Raw genomic sequence first — 18627 nt, 5'->3', positions numbered from 1 at the left:
TAGTCCCAACAATTTTATTTTTAATCCCACAAGCTTTCGGGGGCTTTCCCCTTCCTCAGGCCTGAGGAAGGGGAAAGCCCCCGAAAGCTTGTGGGATTAAAAATAAAATTGTTGGGACTATAACTTGGTGTTGTAAAATTGTTTACAATTGTCAACCCCAGTCCATCACCGGCATCTCCACATCATGTCATGTTAATGTAAGTGGAGACAGTGAGGCAAATAATATATGGAACAAGCAAATATATCTTCCATGCTAATGCTGCTAAAACTACAGATTTTTGCAGTTAGGCCAGGAGCATCCTTACAAAAGAAGAAAATTCGACATACAATGTCCGTCAATGGAAACTTTGCAAACACAATTATCTTCTGTGAATACATCAGCACTTTAGCCAGGCAAAATAACATTCAATTTTTAACTAAACCACAAGAGACACAAAGTGTTTATTATTTTTGTTTTATAAAAGACTAATGCAGATTCTGCACAAAAAGTATGCTTTCCATTATACTTTTAAAATACTCCAAACTAAAGAAGCCAGGTAGAAGAATGGATACAAAACATTACCACAATATTAGCAGAGATTGGTTAGGGCAAAAAAATGTAAAGGTGCAATACGTGCAATATCTATGTAGTGCATTGAGTTTCAAAGCGAGAACCATAAACCCTATTTTATCAAAAAAATAATTTATGCATTTTTGTATTGGTTTGGTTTAGAACTTTTAAAAAATATTGCAATATCTATATTAATAATAAGTGTAGCTTATTCCTTTAACAAGTCAAAGGCCTTGAAATTACACTATGGGATACTGGCATGCAAATGCTTAATATGTTCATATGAAATTCCTTTTCCTGCCATTTAAAATAAACGGGTTAAATTATTCCTTTAGAATACTGGATAGAGGAATTTTGTATGAACAGAATAAGCATTCGGATGTTAATATCTACAGATGTTAATATCCTACAGTGTAACTGCAAGGCCTCAATCTTTCATTCAGGATATATCAACCTCTCGTTTCACTATATCGGCCCCTGCCCCCTCAGTTTTATCTCCATTCATATTTCCGCAGGCTGTGTATCTCCTGCAACCAAAAGAGTGGGAAGGTGACCTACTCCTAGATCTCTGTCTTTGCTGGTCTTGTGTGCCATCCTCCAGATGGCACACAATAGCAGCCCATGGACAAATCTCTTTTAACCTTCCCTTCCGGGACGGCAGGTATCGGGGAAATTCAGCAACACTGGGGAAATTGAAATGATATCCCCGCTGTATGGCACCACATGCTGGTGCCCCAACATACGGTGACAGAGCACTGCTTGAAAAGGACTGTTTTACAATTTACAATACAAACCCTCTGACTAGAACTCCATAACTATCCAGCACTGATTATAAGATTAAGTTAGACCAAGATATACTCCTGAAGCATTTTGCCTTCAAGATCATTTTCCAGGATTCTCTGATGGCGCCACGGGTTTATCCGGTGCAAAGCTGAACCACGCCAGGAAAATCCCATGTTCAATTCCCAGTTTTTGTTCAGTTAACTAATTGATCTCAGCCAGAGCAGCAGTAGGGAAGCTGCAACTGGCCTCACGGGCAAGAGTTAGGAAAGGTTGAATGTGCTGGAGTTCCCACTATCCATTGACCCCAGCTGGGTGTGTGTGGACATTGGGTGACAGCGGGAATGGTGCGCATGTGATGCCCCTGCTCCAACAGAATAGCCTGCTGATATCCAGTGTCATAATTCACATATGAATAATGGCTACTTGGATGAGGTACCGGTAGATGCCTGAAACCATGCCTTACCAAGGAGTCAGTTCTTTCAAAACAGGGAAGGGAAAAAAGGGACCGAGGATTGAAAAACATATTAAGTGGCATTTAAAGTTACAAAATTACTTTCCCTCCAAACTCCATCCTTGTAATTTATAATGAAGGTATCTTGATTATTGCAGGATTCCCTGGACAATATCAGTTAGAACACTCGGGTTGTAGTGCATAAAGCTCTAGTTCTGTTAAACAGGACAGCAAAGAGCTATGAATTGAGGAATTTGGTAAACTTTCTCTAAATATGCAAGTTGGATCACTACTTACATCGGTTAGTATAACCTGTACATTACAACATAATTATAATCCCACATTACAACAGTGACTACGTACATCAAAAGTACTTCATTTTCTGTAAAGCGCTTTGGGACGTCCTGATGTCGTGAAAGGCGCTACAGAAATGCAAGTTTTTCTTTTACATCAGCTAATCATGGTCAGGAGACTCGCACCCAAAAATGTGAAGGGCCAGGTTTTCTTCTTAAATGCAAAAAAAAAGGCATTTGGACAAATTTCAACAAAGGAACTAGCAATCTCATTGCTTGATACTGCAAGAAACACTAGCTCGTGGCAAACCTAGTCCACTATCCAAAATGCCATAAAGTTAACGGATAACAGTATCATGAGGCATTTCACATCCAAAGATATATTCAATTCAACACAGCTGGAAACTGCTTTACATGACAGCACAGGACTGTGATGCAGCAGTAAAGTATTAATAGCAATCTTCTCTGCAGCAAACAAGGCTTGTCATGAATTTAACCATTTTTGTCAAGCAAACACCTGTGTGTTCTGGGCAGTCGAGTGATACGCTGGCATTGGCATGCTAGCATTATCGAGAGGCACTCGGATATTAGTGTGCTAGCATTCTAGTGTGGCACCCTGGCTTTAGCATACTAAGAGTCAAGAGGAGAAATGTGATGGTCCCTGTTTAAAACTACAAGTTGAGTACAATCCTCATTTGCTTTGATTTGCTCGATTCTTCTGTGTAGCTTCTTCAGCTTTTCTCTTTCTCCACTCGCAAATGTCTGCAAAGTCACATGATCGACATTTCCACGCCTCCTCAATATCCACTCCCAGGGCCTCCCTTTGGCCCTTCCAGAAGGAGCAGTAATACTTCAGCTCCCTTTTAACCTTCTCCTCTTCAAAGCACACCACTTCTGTTCCGATCACAGAGGCATCTGCTTGGTAACAGTATTCTATCTTCATGATGTCGATGGTAGGGATCTCCGAGTATGTCAGGTTTAACAACATTAAATCCAGAAGGTCACCAAATGTGTTTATGGTAAATCCCACCTTCTGAGCTTGCACCATAACCTCTGACCCAAAGGTCTGCTCTGTCCGTAAGTGAAGATGGTGAGTGATGGTGTCCTTGTTCAGCTGGCCTTTGATCATAGCCTCAAAGAGAAGTTTGTATACAATGACCTGGTGATAAAAGGTATTTAGTTTTACTAGATGATAGCTATGCAATCTATGTATCGCAGAGACAACATTACTCCAACATCTGCTTGCTATTCATTTCACATACTGGAGCTCATTACAGGCTCCCTGGTATTGCTGCATAGATTGTGCAAGGGTTATTAAGCATGAAACAAAGTGACATAACAGCAACCCACAACTTCCTCCCAATTGAACAGGAGCAAGATCATGTCGCAAGGCTTACTGGCACTCAATTTGCTGGACATGTGATTTATGCAGAACACAACAGCACAAAGAAAGAAATACTTGCATTTAAATAGTGGGTTATGTCATTGAAACATCAGGATTTCGCTTTTTAAAGAGTGTAAGAACTGTCATGTAGACAAATACGGCAGCCCAATTCTCCAGCAGTCATGTCCCACAATCAGTAATGAGAAATTGGTTGAGGGAGGAATACTGGTCAGTGAGACAAAAATTAAGCAGTTCTGTCTTATTTGAATCTGGTAGCTGTCTCTTTAATTCAGTAACAATACTTAAGTGTTTAAAAGCCAGCCCATATTGATACAAATGATATGAGGTTTTTCAATTGGTTTCCAAGGTTACAGGCCTGAGAGAGAAACCAAGCCACATATTTCAAATACACACACAGTCTAATTGGTTCAGTTATGAGTATAACAGACAATTATTTTTGAATCTGAGTGTCACGTCATTTAAATCCAACAAATCCTAGCAACCGATCGATGGATATCAAAGCCTGCAAATCCTAAGTGGATTTTTATCACGCCGATTGGAATCTGCACAGAAAGATAATATAGACTATAGCTCCTACAGGTAGAAAAGATTACAAAAAAAGAATTGTGCACAATCTATAAAAGAATACCTTAAGGTATAAATGGTTTCCTTTTACTGTTTTCCTTTCAAGGATCTAAATAATAGAATTTCTGCTGTATATATTATACTATTGTTATAGAATGGTTTGTTAATAGTTTGATTAATAAATTCTCTTAATAAACCTAAAACGAGGTCTGAGGTGATGCTCTGTCGCTTTTGAAGAATCATCTTGAGGAGGCACAAGATAATTTCCAGTAGCTAAACAATTAACAGGGAGTTTGTTCTGTTTGTTATTTTGGGAATATTACTGAACACTTATTTAGATAAGACGACAAGCGAAGACACTCTCAAAGGCACAGGGAGTTACGAATCACCTATGAGAGTGATCTAAAACTACAGAAACCAAAGAAATCTGGAGTAAGAAGGGTAGAATGGAGCCAAAAGCGTAACAGTAAAGATAGAGATTATTATGTTTTTGGCAAAAGATCTTTAATGTCTACCTGAACCATTGGTTCAAGCAGATGGTGCCTCGTTTTGACATCTCATCTGAAAGAAGGCACCTCCAACAATGCAGTGCACCCACATTACGGCACTGGACTATCAGCCTTGTTTGTGTGTTAAAGTCCTGGTGTGAGGCTTTAACCCAAAACCTTCTGACCCAGAGGGGAGAGTGCTGCCAACTAAGCCAGACGGAAAAGTCCATGAAAATACTCCCAAAATATGAACTTCGAATTCGCTCTGAAGTACAAAGTCCCCATGGACATTGTTGAACTGTAGAGTTAGTGCCGTGTAGATTCGATCCTATATAGAGTGGTACAAATCTAACCCGGTGCTATACACGTTATCAACACAACAGGGCATGCCTTCCAGCGAGGTCTTGGAATGACCAGTAATTTTTGTTCCGAATGTTAAACTTGATGGGAATATTTTAATAGAGTGAGTCCAATACAAAACTGATTTTTAGGGTTTTAATCCATTCCAAATTATTCTTGCCCCACCCACTTACTTGTAAGTGATGACTCTTTCTTTGGGCTGCACCGGGAAATGTTTGCTGACCACGTGTTTTCAGTTCACGCAATTCCAGTTCACCCTTGGAATTATAACATAGCTCGTCAATAACACCAACCAGGAAAATTCCCTCCAGCTCTCCAAACACAGGCAGCTCTCGTACACGCTCTCCTGTACAACGTATAACCATGTTACTTCATTAGATATACTGTATAGTTGACTGGTCTGCCAACAGCCTTTGTGGCATTCATTACTAAAGCAGGTTATAGGTTTTGAGTCCTGTGACCCGTCACTCAAATCCGACTGCCTTTCTGCTAGATTCTGTCAGTTCTCAGCTGAATTTATAAGTGGAGCAGCTCACCATGGTGGGGCTATCTACCTTCTGAAGAGGGCAGCAAGGCAACTGGTTAAAAAAAAAATCAGACTCCATCCAGCAAGTCAGGCAAACTGGGTGCCGCTGTGGAAAAGGCTACAAACTAAACTTCCCAGCCGAAGGAGTCTGAGATGCTTTGTGGAAAAATGGTGAACGCATTCAAATATTTTTTGATGAAATACAAATTCCCTGCCTGTAAGTGCCTTTTATGTAGCGATCTGCCAGTGCCTTTTTACATACCGGTCTGCAAGAACTGGATCATTGAGAGAAGATTAAGCAGCTTAACAGCCCAGCTATCTTCCCGGCTCTTTACGTTTATTGGGACAATATCATGGACCTCCAACTCTAAAATAGAAGAAGAGGCACAAATACATATTATCAACACACACCCCTCAATGGAACATTGTGATATATAGTACACAGCAGAATTGCTGTACGCATGTGAATGAAACTGGATAGACATGGGAGATCCATGGCTTTAAACCTGTCACTAGGATCTACTTTAAGAGCAAGGAGTTCAATCCTAGCCCACCTCATTCAGCAATGAAATGGTACTAGATCTTAAACTACTGTGGGCAGTACTGGTTTTATCAAACTGTCATTCCCTCAACAGGAGCTTTGTGTCTTCCAAAACATCAGTTAAAACACAGGAAAATGAGTGGATAAATGGTGACTCATTCAGATGCGGAAGATCCAATTTTTGATTCCTCCTCTATCCTGAGTTACATTATCTCAGCCAAAATAGGCAGAGGAGAAAAGGAACACGAGCCTTGGTTCCCACAACTAAATCACTATTTAGTGTCCGTGTTGGAAAAATACACGTGTGCGGACAGGATCAGACTTGGCTGTGATACACCTCACAATCAAATAACAAGCCAATCTACTATAACTAACTATCTAGACTCGCAAGTGAACCATGGTCACTTGGATGAGCTACTGGGCCCCTCCAGCACGTTTGCACCTTCAGAAGAACAAGAGAAAAGGAGAGTAAAAACAAAAACTACGGAAAACTGATACCATACAGGTATGAGCTGTGTACACAGCCTAGGGAAACCAGTGGGAGGGGAAGACAACAGATCTCTCAAACTATTATTTGGGAGTCTGGCCACAATTTTCTGTTCCCCACTGTAGGTTCAGTGAGGCTATTCAGTCAAGGTTTCAATAGCCTCCGCACTCGGTGGTAACACTGAATAGTATAAGCTTATAGGATTAACAAATTTTTGTTTATCAAATATCACAAAAGTTTTTATCTTTGGAAATGGAAATTAAAAGTGAGATTTGCAAATGTGCAGAGCGCATTTGTGGAGCTGGATTTAAATAAAGTCAACTGCCATCAATTTGAATAGCACCAGTGACAGCCTTCATTTTAATTACTAGGAAGAACAGGAACATTTTACTTCTCTTCCCCGCCCCAATTTTTAAAGCTATTTTACACCCTTTTTGATTATCCCAGTGACACCAGCCAATCAATCCCTTGTCAGGTGGGACGGGAGGAAAAACACAGACAACAGTTAATCCGGGGATGAGGGGGCGGACATATGAGGAGAGGTTGAGTAGACTGGGACTCTACTCATTGGAGTTCAGAAGAATGAGGGGCGATCTTATTGAAACATATAAGATTGTGAAGGGGCTTGATCGGGTGGATGCGGTGAGGATGTTCCCAAGGATGGGTGAAACTAGAACTAGGGGGCATAATCTTAGAATAAGGGGCTGCTCTTTCAAAACTGAGATGAGGAGAAACTTCTTCACTCAGAGGGTGGTAGGTCTGTGGAATTTGCTGCCCCAGGAAGCTGTGGAAGCTACATCATTGAATAAATTTAAAACAGAAATAGACAGTTTCCTAGAAGTAAAGGGAATTAGGGGTTACGGGTAGCAGGCAGGAAATTGGACATGAATTTAGATTTGAGGTTAGGATCAGATCAGCCATGATCTTATTGAATGGCGGAGCAGGCTCGAAGGGCCGATTGGCCTACTCCTGCTCCTATTTCTTATGTTCTTAACCTACTCATGGGGTGCTCTTGAGCTGGCTTTTAGGAGATAACCCTTGCTCTTAGTAGGTTTTTTTTCTCCCTGTGGGAAGCACTTCGCTCCTGCTTATTGGTCTCCCAAAGAGGCTGAGATCTGAAAAGCACTGCTTACAGAATCATGGGTACAGATCTGCATCTTTGCATTCTGTGGTATGTGGCTATTTCGCCACCATACTGGGCCACAAGCAACATTTCATTCAAGTCGAATAAGTTACCCCTTGCCAGGTGTATACTGCTACCAGCTTTCACAACTGGTACCTCCTCTCGCAGTTGTTGAATGTGCGGCAGTTCCATCCCATAGACCACCTGCTGCTCACACCAGGCCTGTCGACTCAGGTCAGTGACACGCAGGTGCTTTCGACCGAACTGCTCCAGCGGTGTCCTCCTGTCCCGCTTTCTCCTTTTGGTGCCACTGCCCTCAGACAGCGGGTCACTTTCCTTCGCCGACCCGGATGGCTGATCGGAGGATTGCTCATGTCCACTGGGAGAAAAGATTTTGGCAAAATTTACCTCTCAAGTACTGAGGTAGAACAAAGGAAAGAACACCTTGGGATCAATTCCACCTTTTAATGGTTTTCTCTGTAATTAACGGCCCACTATCAAAATCAGGGAGACTTGTGGCTTTAAAACATGCAATTACTGGGAATGCATTTTAATTAGATTGTTAAATCTGAAGAAAAACAGGCTCTCTTCTATTTTTCACCAAAAGAGTAATTTCATCACTAAAGTATTAAAGGATTTCACAAACACTGCTATTGCCAGGCACAGTGCTTAGTGGGAGCACCATCATCAGGAACCCCTTTAAAAAAAACACACCGTATGCATTGCATGATGTGACACTCAGCCATATAAACCACAAAAGTGCAATCTAATCCACACTTCCAAGCCAAGACTTTGTGTAATTACAATGCACTGTAAGGATTAGCACCAATAATACATCAATAAAATTAAATACTTAAAATTACCTGCAGGTAGCTTCAGCTGTCCCTGGGGCAGTACAGCAAGACTCAGTGGATAGGCTTGAGGTGTGATCATTGTCTCCTTCACATGGTTCAGGCCCTTCTATGAATTCAGGAATTCAGATCATTAACTATATTTCTGTAAACCTATCTCTATACATTCTTTTTTTCAAATTAATTAAAAATTGCAATTGATCTAAGATTGAAAATCTGCAATTGGCCTACATTCTTGGTTCTTATCCACATGGCTGTCTACAAAACAATAAACTACATATCTACATCAGATCTCAGGAAATACGCATCTGAAGGATCCGACATTATAACCGTATACAGATAACTAAATAGGACGTTTTGCACTTCAATGCTAGCCATAGTCTCATGGCACTTGCCATCTTGAAGCAATTTTTTTTGAGGGAGATTGAAAAAAAGAGTACAACTACCTGTTACAAGTGGCATGATGCACAAAGTTTAATAACAATAGTTAATGCTGTGTAACAATAATGAGAACCTCAAATGCAATCCTGTGCGATTTTTTTTCAACAAAATTATTCCAGTACATCTTCCCACTTGGCTAACATTTATCCCTCAACCAACACCACTAAAACAGATTGTCAGGTCATTTATCTCAGGGGTGTTTGTGGGATCTTGCTGTGCGCAAATTGGATGCCACATTTCCCTATATTACAACAGCAACAACATTTCAGAAGTACTTCATCGGCTGTGAAGCGCTTTGAGACCTCCTGGAGTCGTGAAAGGCGCTATATAAATGCAAATTCTTTCTTTTTCCTTCCCTGCAAGGTACGGCTATTTCTAGTTCTAGGCATCTCTGGCTACATCAAAGTACAGCAACTATCAAAATATTCTTCCATAGTGCAAGCCTATATGGAATGGCTGTAGCCACACAGTCAGACAGCCTGTTCACACTAACCACCAAGGCTCTAATGAGGTACTGGAGGGCAACAGTTGACTGGTGGAACCATACCCATTAAGGCAGTGAATACCTTCAGAAGAGGAGCGGGGAGGAGAAAGATAAACAAATTCAATGGATTAAATAAACAGAATATACTATGGGATCTAATGGGTTAGAGACAAAAAAGCTGGGCAAGATCTGAGTTATGTATGTAAAATCCAAATATTTTGCCAAATGATAAACCATCAATATTTAATCAATACAGACTTTATCAGAAAAGTCACAGAGTGAGTCCTGATTTCTAACAAGAAAATAAATGTCAGTATACAGCTCAACATGGAAATGCCATCACCAAGCTTGGGCAACTACTTGGGCTTTCTTATTCTACTGCACTGCACACATAAACCAAAAGACATCTTTTATACTATTTAACTAATATACGTTCAAACACACAGAATGACTTACAGGATAAGATTTTTTTTTGGGGGGGGGAAAAGAGGAAAGTATCTTCAAATTAAATCTTTCTCACAACTATACTCCTGAAGTCACCACCTTCAAATGAACATTCTGCATTCAATCAATTTGTTTTCCTAAAGGTCACTACTTTGGTTTGAAATGTAAAATGTTTAATTATACCCAAATTCTTCAAAATGAACTTATACTGACAGACACAGACCAGAAGATCCAAATTGGATCCCTGATCTATGCTAAAAAGACAGTGTTCCTGTTCCTGATCACACTCCAATAACACCTGCTGGAAGTGTATATGTGGACATCAGGGGACGACAGAATTGTGCTTAGCAGTAATGACCCCTATTGCTGAAAACTCTGAATTACTTTTTTTCCCGTCTCCCTAGCCTTTGGATGTCAAGGCCAAGAGCAGCACCCAACTGCTGCTGACACACTGTCTAAATTCAATCATGAAGAAAGGCTACTTTACCAAGGCACTAGAGGACAACCAAAACTCAGGGAACCACACCTCAGCACGGAGACAATACATTCGGGGAAAAAAAATGTCATGACTAGTAATCAACATCTAGCATTTATATTGCATCTTTTATGTTAAAAAAAACTCAAGTCATTTCACAAATTGAAAATAGATGAGGGGAACAGATGCTGAGTTATGGGACTGACCAAAAGCTTAGTCAAAAAGATGGGTTTTAAAAAGAACTTGCATTTAGACAGCAACTTACCATGTCCTCAGGTCCTTCTAAAACACTTTAATAGAATCTGAATTACTTTTTGAAGTGTAGTTACTGTTATTAAGTAGGTAAATGTGGTAGCCAAAATTACACAGCGAAGTCCCACGAACAGCAAATCAGATACACGACCAGTTAATCTTTGTTTGGTGATGTTAGTTGAGGAAAGAATGTTGATCAGGACACTGTGAGAACTCGTCTACTCTCCTTCCGAAAGTGGATCTTTAATGTCCACCTAGACAGGCAGACTGGCAACAGGAGTAGGCCATTCAGCCTCTCAAGCCTGTTCCACCAGATCATGGCTGATCGGTATGGTAGCTCCATCCACCCGTCAAGGCTCCATATCCCTTAATACCCTTGGCTGGTAAAAAAATCTATCAATCGCAGGTTTAACATTATTAATTGAGCTAACAACTACTGCTTTTTGTGGGTAAGATTTCCGCACTTCTACCACCCTTTGCGTGAAGAAGTGTTTCCGAACTTCTCTCCTGAATGGCCTAGCTCTGACTAGGCCTCAGTGTAATGCCTTATCATTGATGTGGAGATGCCGGTGATGGACTGGGGTTGACAATTGTAAACAATTTTACAACACCAAGTTATAGTCCAGCAATTTTATTTTAAATTCACAAGCTTTCGGAGGCTTCCTCCTTCCTCAGGTAAATGTTCAGGAGCTCCTCGAAGCCTACGCATTTATACATATAGAACAATACATGGTGTTTACAGAATGCCCCTGCAACTGCCCGTTGCCTTATCATTGAGTGATGGACTATATACCACGGTTGGCCGCTATGTCCGTGCAAAACTGATCCACATCCAGAGCGAGCAGCTCCGCATCGCTGATCTCAAACAGATCCCGCTGCATTGTCCCCCATTCAACTTCCGGCCGCGACCGTGCAACCCCATCAACCGTCCCTCCACCAACCTCAGAGTCGATGCCGAAGGTCAGTTCCCTATTGGAATTTTAACACACATAAACAGTCGCACATAAATCTGTCCACAGATTAAACTCTCTGTATCGATGACCCTCATTGTTCCCTGCCGATCGCCAAGGCCTAAAACTTTTAATGGAAACCAGAAAACCCTCCTCGTATTTTGAATTCACACCCGGAGCTCAGACTGAGCACTACGCGGTGTGCGGCCGCGGAAGGATATATAAATCTAAATTGTGAGCTCAAAACAGAAACAGAGCCACGAACAAAATAAATGTTCGAACGTTGCAGAGACAGCGATTTTTTTTGAATCGGTGCTTTCAACATTTTAGTTTTTTTTTTAAAGGAACTATGTTTCTAGGCGGATGTGTTTCGGTTGCGAAGGGGAGGAGAAGAGCGTCTCCATGGTAACGCGTCCCTGGGAGGCCGTGATGAACGAGTGGCTGGAGCGAGTGAGGCCAAAACATAGCAGCCAAAGGCTAGAAAGAGCCTGTGTCCTGAAACACAGAGAAAACAATAATTTAATTCATAAACCAGGCTGGGAGAAAAAAAAAGAGAAAGAAATTGAGCAGGAGACAGATGGAATAAGCATGAAGTGCAGGCTGGCCTGTCTGCTATAGCTGGACAGCAACTGCTTCAACAACGAGGATATATATAAAAATAATCTAGAGCCCTAAAGAAATTGGAGAAAGGACAAAAATCCAACCCAGCACGGTTGGAGGAGAAAAGCATTGAAAATAGCTAGTGATCAGCTTCAAAACCTGCTGCAAGAGTCTTTGAGAATCTGTAACTCACTGTGGGTATTTGTGCATCGAAATATTCTTTTGAAAATCCCTACCCCTAGAAGACATTCGTTATTCTGGAAAATGAAACAGAAATTTCCCAGATAAAGCTTTAAACAAAAGGGAGGAAATTATAAAAGTACCAAAAAATCTAATGCTAAAGTGTGGAATAAGAAAGGCCAATAGTTAATGATGGAACGCAAAATTCCAGCCAGCAAACATAAGGCAAAGTCAACCACAAATCTGACTGCTGCAACAGCTGAAAAGAAGAAAATTAAGAAAAAGAGAGATAAGGATAAGAAGAAATCCTGTAAGAAAAGAGGAAATTCTTCAAGTACACCATCGACTTCAGATGAGACTGGTTTGGGTAGGCCAAATTTAAAATTTGTATCTGAATTATTAAAATCAAAATGTGTAGTATATACTCAAAAATATCTGAGGCTTTTACAGCACTACAAGGTATATATTCTCTTTAAAACAGGCAACTTAATAGCTGGAGCCCAACCATAGGAGGCTGTAACAAAAACAAAAAAGGCTGGAAAGAAACAGTAGGTCAGTCAGCACCTGTCATGAGAGCAGACCGTTGACATTTTGGACTTCTACACTTCTTCAGGAATGTACAAATATATCAGAAAAGGGGGGAGGGAAGGAAAAAATACTTAAAAACAGACAAACAGAGAGGAAGCACTAGCGGAATAATCAGCTGAATGATATAACATCATCTCAGACACGGAAAGAAGCATTAAAGAAATTAAAGACATAAAGTACAGGTGAATAGCTAAGCAGTGGAAAGCCTAAAGGAAAGGCAAGAAAATCGGAGAGATGGAAAACTTGGAAAAGATTTGAAATTAAAAGGGAAGATTCTGGCAAAGAGCAGTGGGTCTCCCAGCCCTAAAATTACATAGAATGTACAGCACAGAAACAGGCCATTCAGCCCAACAGGTCCATGCCAGTGTTTATGCTCCACACGAGCCTTCTCCCTCCCTACTGATACAGAGCAGGTCAACAGGGAGGGTATAGCCTCCCTACACATCAGCACTGTGTTCCAATGAAGGGCCTCCACCCACCCAAAGTGCCAACCCATCTCCCCTCCCCGCAGGCACCAACAGACCGGCTGTGTGCTTCCAGTAATTTTTGTTTTTGTTTCAGATTTTGCTTCTTGTGTCTCACCTATGTGGATTTTTGCTCTGCTTCCTTTTATCCTAGCAATGTTATAATGGCCTAAACAGAAACTGCAATCGACACAGTTTTACTCCACAGCTAGTGGAAGCTCTACAGCCACAGAGGTGTAGAATTTAGCAACCACATGGTATGATTTTCTGACTGCATTTATCCCCATAGCAAAGCTTGAGCCACTTCTGCTGATGTTACGGCAATAAATATATTTGAATTGTACTTCATGTTGCAAACCAATGGACAACTGTAAATCCCATTTACGTCTGCCATACACCATGAAGAAAGATGCACAAAGTGGGCAAAGGAATAGTTAAAACAAAGCCCAGACAGCTCCAAATTTGTTCATTTCAAGATGATTTACCTGCCCAGACCACTGTATAGCTTTCCACAGAGAAATAGGATAATGGCAGCGCATATATATAAACTTTTATTTATATTTGTTTCAACAAGATTCCAGCTTACCATTTTGTGTCAGAGTTGCACTGTGCTGTGTAAAGCTCCCTGAAGTCCTGCGGAATTCAGACCCATTCTGGATCAATGCAAACTCCTTAATCTCAGTTTATTTGCTCCTTGTCACTGAATAATGAAAGCAGCACCACCCACACAGCAAGGTATCATTATCAGAATTCAGCCAAATTCTTTTGGTTGATGTGCTGATTATGATATGGATTATTTTATTGCAGTTTAGCTGGATTCCAGTAGATGGCACCCTATGATTACAAACTGTAACGGAGCACAATAAGAGTCCTGATGTTTGGAATTAGTAATGACCAACCCTGGTGAAAATATTATGTCGCCCCTTACTATGTTACGGAATAAATAGGTATCTGAGAATGACGCAAGACATTTACAGAATCACAGGGTTCATGCAACATCATAGGTTGAAGTATTTTTTACATGTCAGCTGAAATTTAAGATTGAATTTTAGCTGTTAACTCACTCCCAATCTTGGTTAGGTTTTATATTCTATACAAGTTAGCTGTTCTAGTATGTTATGAATTCCTGCCCTGCACTGTAAAATGTTAAGATATGGGTCACCCCTGCAATTTCCCCATGGCAGTAAGTTCATGACTTAAGTGGAGCAACCGAGGGACATGATCAGCTGCCCATAAGGGAGATGGAATTAGTAATCCACAGCCTGGATATTAACTTGGAGCCAGGAAGAGAATTTTCAGACGGGAAATCAGGAAGTAAGGGTTTCCCGCACATCATGACAATTTTGACGTTGGGCCGTCTTTAAAATTTTTTCAACAGGTCTTGCGCCCGGTAGCCAGCCAGATTGACAGGCTCGCTGCCTGTTGGATGGGAAAGCAGCTGGGAGAGATCGGGGTTTGTATGGGGGATGTTGGGTAGAGATTGGAGTCTTCGGAGTTTGTATTGGGGGCGATCGTGGGGGGGGGTCGGCCGACTGTTTAAAAGGTGAGCTTGGTGAGCTGCGGGTTAGCACTCCTGCTCCTCCTGGCCCATAAGTAGCGCAATAAAGGCTTACCTCATGGATCCAGCCCTTCTCTCATCCGTTTCACTGGCGAGCTTCACGAGCCCCAGGAAACCCATGCTGGAGGCGTTAAATTTGAAGGTCTCTTAAATTCAATTTAAAAACACTTACTCAACATCTCGAGGTAAATTGCTCCCATAAGTATCCGACCATTTGCACTAATTATGGAGCCGCCTCCAGCGAGTAGGTTACTCGTTGCACCCAAACGCACCTCTGTTAATCCCAAAGTGGGCACATTGGAGCCGTGTTGCTGTTGTGCTGGATGAATCTATTATTTTAACTTCCCACCCATTCTTGGGGGCTAAAACTCCCCCCTCCCACTTGTTTCAAACAATTCAGACACCTGGAGCAGGTTGCTTGTTTACTTTCTCATCAGGATTTAGGACAGATATGAGGAGTTTGCACAATCTGGAGAGAAATCAGGAGAATGATGGGAATTAAAGAGATAAAAAGACAGCACAATGGTGCTACTTCATTAATGTATTGATAAGTGATTGAACACAATGGTAAGATACAGGTTCATCCAGTGATTCCCTACATGCCTATTTCCTAATTTCAGTTATGCCATGTAGGGATTCACTGAGCAGGAGCTAAATGTTAAATAAGTACAAAATGTTGAGCAGATATAAATCACACTCCATATCACAGCCATAATGAGAGCAGTCTCCCCATGCCTGACAAAAAATTAAATGAAGGGTCAGTGATATTGCAATAAAATCTTGATTCTTTTAATGATAATGAATTTTCACCCTAAACCAACCAGGGACACACATCAGTGCTTCTTTATCACATGAGCTTGAGCTGCTGGAACCTGTTTCTAGTAGCCTACCTGAAAAATGACTAAACTCCTCAAATATGCTGTCTCTTTATAATGTTATTGCTGTCCAGCTCCTAACATTTCCTGTCTCTCTAGCTCATAAACATGGGAAAAGCAGCAAACGCCATGCTCATTCTGCATCTCCAAGCATTGAAACGTCAGCTAGTCAAGGGGATGCCAAGCAATGTCCAAAACCTACGGCTATCAGCAATAAACCCGATGGAGATCAGGAGACAGGTGTTTCCTCCTTTTACTCTGTAGACCAGCTTGCTACCTCCATAAATGAGACTCTGCGCTGGGATGGAGTTCTTGACGACCCCGTGGCAGAACAGGAAAGGATCAAACTTTACAAACTAAATCGGCAGGCGAGATACCTGGCTGCCCAGAAGAGCATGCGCAGGGATATTCAATTCTGCCAAGAAGACCTTTCCAAAATTCAATCTCAGAAGGAGAACCCATATATCATCGCCAGTAAAGAGTACCAGCAACTAGCCTCTAAGGATCACTCCAATTCTTATTTTGTGGGCCAAGGACTCTGAAGTCCAGATTTCATAACTGGCCATTTAAATTGCCTGAGCCAGAGACTTAGTCCATTCCCCTCCAATCATAATTATGTTTCCTGTAGCTATAAATCTACAAATGCAAATATGAATGTGGTTTAAATTCCCCTTTCTATATGATGGTTTTTCAAATGCTTTAAAAGAAAATCTTAAATTGAACCAACCAGGACATAGGAAGGCCACCACCTTGTTTCAAACCCCTTCAGTTTTGGTTTCAGAATGTTGACTCGTGCTCTTTTCAATTCATTTGAGGCAATCTGGGTAGGCACTGCAACAATGTGAAATGTTCACGTAACATTTTAAGCTATGTGAAGAAAATAAGGGGTTTGAATCTGATTGTGCTTCCTTTTGTGTGGAAAATAACAGAGATCCTTGCATGTAAAATGACCACTCTGATTGTCTTTCAGTTATCATTGTTAGCACAAGGGTAAACCAGTTGGTATTTAAACCTACAAGTGCTCAGGCTAATTGTTTTTTTCCTCGTGTAAATTCAGACCAAACCAAACTTGCTGAGCTGTTTGAGCAGAGATTTTCATGTGTAATTTAAAACCTAGGAGGCCAAGTATCCTCTTCCTTGCCATGAAGTCTTGTTCATTGGCGAGAGATGTTATAAAATGGTGATAATTTGATTTCAAGGTGGAGTAAAGTGTGGCTGGTAAGACACACTAGTTCACTCCTGCAATTTCTCTCAAATAGGATGAGCAGCCCAATCTAGGTTAAGAAATGGTTCCATGGGGGTGAAAAATCATACTGTTAATCCATCTCTGGCTACTTTCCACATCTTCGAGTGGCCATTCCAGGTGTGGCATTGGCCGTACCATTCCTGCCTTCTCAGATGGCACATGATCGATTTAATACTGATATTGTGATCAATTTCATTAATAATACACATGAAGACACTTTAGCAACTGATGAACCTACCAGGTAGTGATATTTACTGAAAGCTACAAAGGAAGAATTCTGTGATGTTGCACTGACCCACGAAGCATGTTTAGTGCACCCAAACACCATTTTGTCTTCTGGAGGGTTAAAAATGATTACTTAGCCCCATTGAAAAACATGGAAAACTTTTCTTTTTGCCATGGTTAGAATTGACCTCAAATTATTGCAGTGATTTTGTTTAGGTGAGACAAATAAGGCTGCACTCACAGCAGGACTAGTTCAACCTGTTGAAGATCCTGCCTTATCTATCTGATTTTTAGATTCAGCCTCAGTCTTGTCTTTGTGGAATCCCCACATTCAAAATGCTTCTTATATTTCCTTTATACTTGAGGATAGGGCTGCATTGTTCCCAGACTAAGACAAGATTGGCACTGCTTTTAAATGCAAAAATGTATCAAAAAATAATTTTCAATATTTCAAAGATACCAAAAGAAAATATACTAAAACTCAGGAGATTTTCATTACCAATGAATTTCACTATTTGTGCATTTAAACTTACCACAAATTTAAAGATTATTGGACATTTAAATTTAAATAATTTATGCAAATATATCTCAGCCAAATTACTTTTACAAGAAATTGCTGTCAGCCTCAGGTTTTGTGAACTATTCTATGCATCAAAGTTCCTGATTTAACATCTGCCCTTGTGGTGAAGTCAACCAAGGACTTGTTCAATTGGCACAGACTATCACAAGTTCTGTGGTACACTGCACACACGGGGACACCGTTGATCAAAAGAACACTGTAGACTACACTTTAAAATACCAATATACAGTCCATACAACTAATGTAAAGGAATTTACATTAGTAGCATGACCTGTATATCATAACCAGTTTCCTGATACATCATAAAAATTTGCTTGGCAACGTACACCATTTAGGATAAAAAAACATTGAAAGTGGATTTTTATAACAGTAAATAAATAGTAGCAAAATACCTCACCTTTTGGATTCAAGCAATAAATGTTGTTTGAGAATATACATCTCCAGGCCCATTTGGAAAACTTTATTAGGCCATATAGGCCCGAAGGTCCTGTGTTCAACATATAGGCTGCAGTAAGTTAGCTGATCTTAGATGGGGCAATAGTTGGAATACCACAATTGGTTTCATCACTTCTGGGCTAGAAAAATCAGCCTGGATTCTTGCTCCTGATCGCAGTCCACAAATCCCTCTGAAAAGTATGGATATATGCTGAGGACAAGACTGCACTTGCCTGTGATACCCTCCATGATTGAATAGCCTACCAACCCTTGCTGGCTAGAGCCTCACACATTAAGAGCAGCCATTTGGGCAAGATGAGGATGAAAAGGTGCGAGGCACAAAATTCAACAGGGAGGGAAATAAAATTCACCATCCATGGCAGACATTTACATTTAAAAATTGATTAA

At 40.8% G+C, this 18627-nt stretch overlaps 2 protein-coding genes across 3 annotated transcripts; one reads left to right on the top strand and one right to left on the bottom strand.

Annotated features, from left to right (window-relative positions):
• Positions 1–444: 444 nt before the first annotated feature.
• On the bottom strand, positions 445–11639 carry exo5 (exonuclease 5). Of its 2 annotated transcripts, XM_068008325.1 has the most exons (6): positions 11312–11639; positions 8435–8531; positions 7685–7950; positions 5683–5787; positions 5068–5240; positions 445–3236 (listed from the first exon to the last, which is right to left on the bottom strand). In XM_068008325.1, exons 1-6 carry the CDS (start codon positions 11397–11399, stop codon positions 2769–2771), a joined length of 1197 nt encoding a protein of 398 aa, XP_067864426.1. In that variant the 5' UTR covers positions 11400–11639; the 3' UTR covers positions 445–2768. The 2 variants fall into 2 exon arrangements, with proteins under 2 accessions (XP_067864426.1, XP_067864427.1); XM_068008326.1 differs by lacking the exon at positions 5683–5787.
• liat1 (ligand of ATE1) lies at positions 11444–17685 on the top strand. Its single transcript, XM_068008327.1, has 2 exons — positions 11444–12615; positions 15833–17685. Exons 1-2 carry the CDS (start codon positions 12438–12440, stop codon positions 16273–16275), a joined length of 621 nt encoding a protein of 206 aa, XP_067864428.1. The 5' UTR covers positions 11444–12437; the 3' UTR covers positions 16276–17685.
• Positions 17686–18627: the final 942 nt, after the last annotated feature.

This window comes from Heptranchias perlo, chromosome 28 (genome assembly GCF_035084215.1).
Source record: "Heptranchias perlo isolate sHepPer1 chromosome 28, sHepPer1.hap1, whole genome shotgun sequence".
Classification (NCBI taxonomy): Eukaryota; Metazoa; Chordata; class Chondrichthyes; order Hexanchiformes; family Hexanchidae; genus Heptranchias; species Heptranchias perlo.
Note: the sequence above shows the minus strand (reverse complement) of the source record. Positions and strands in the feature narration are given on the sequence as shown.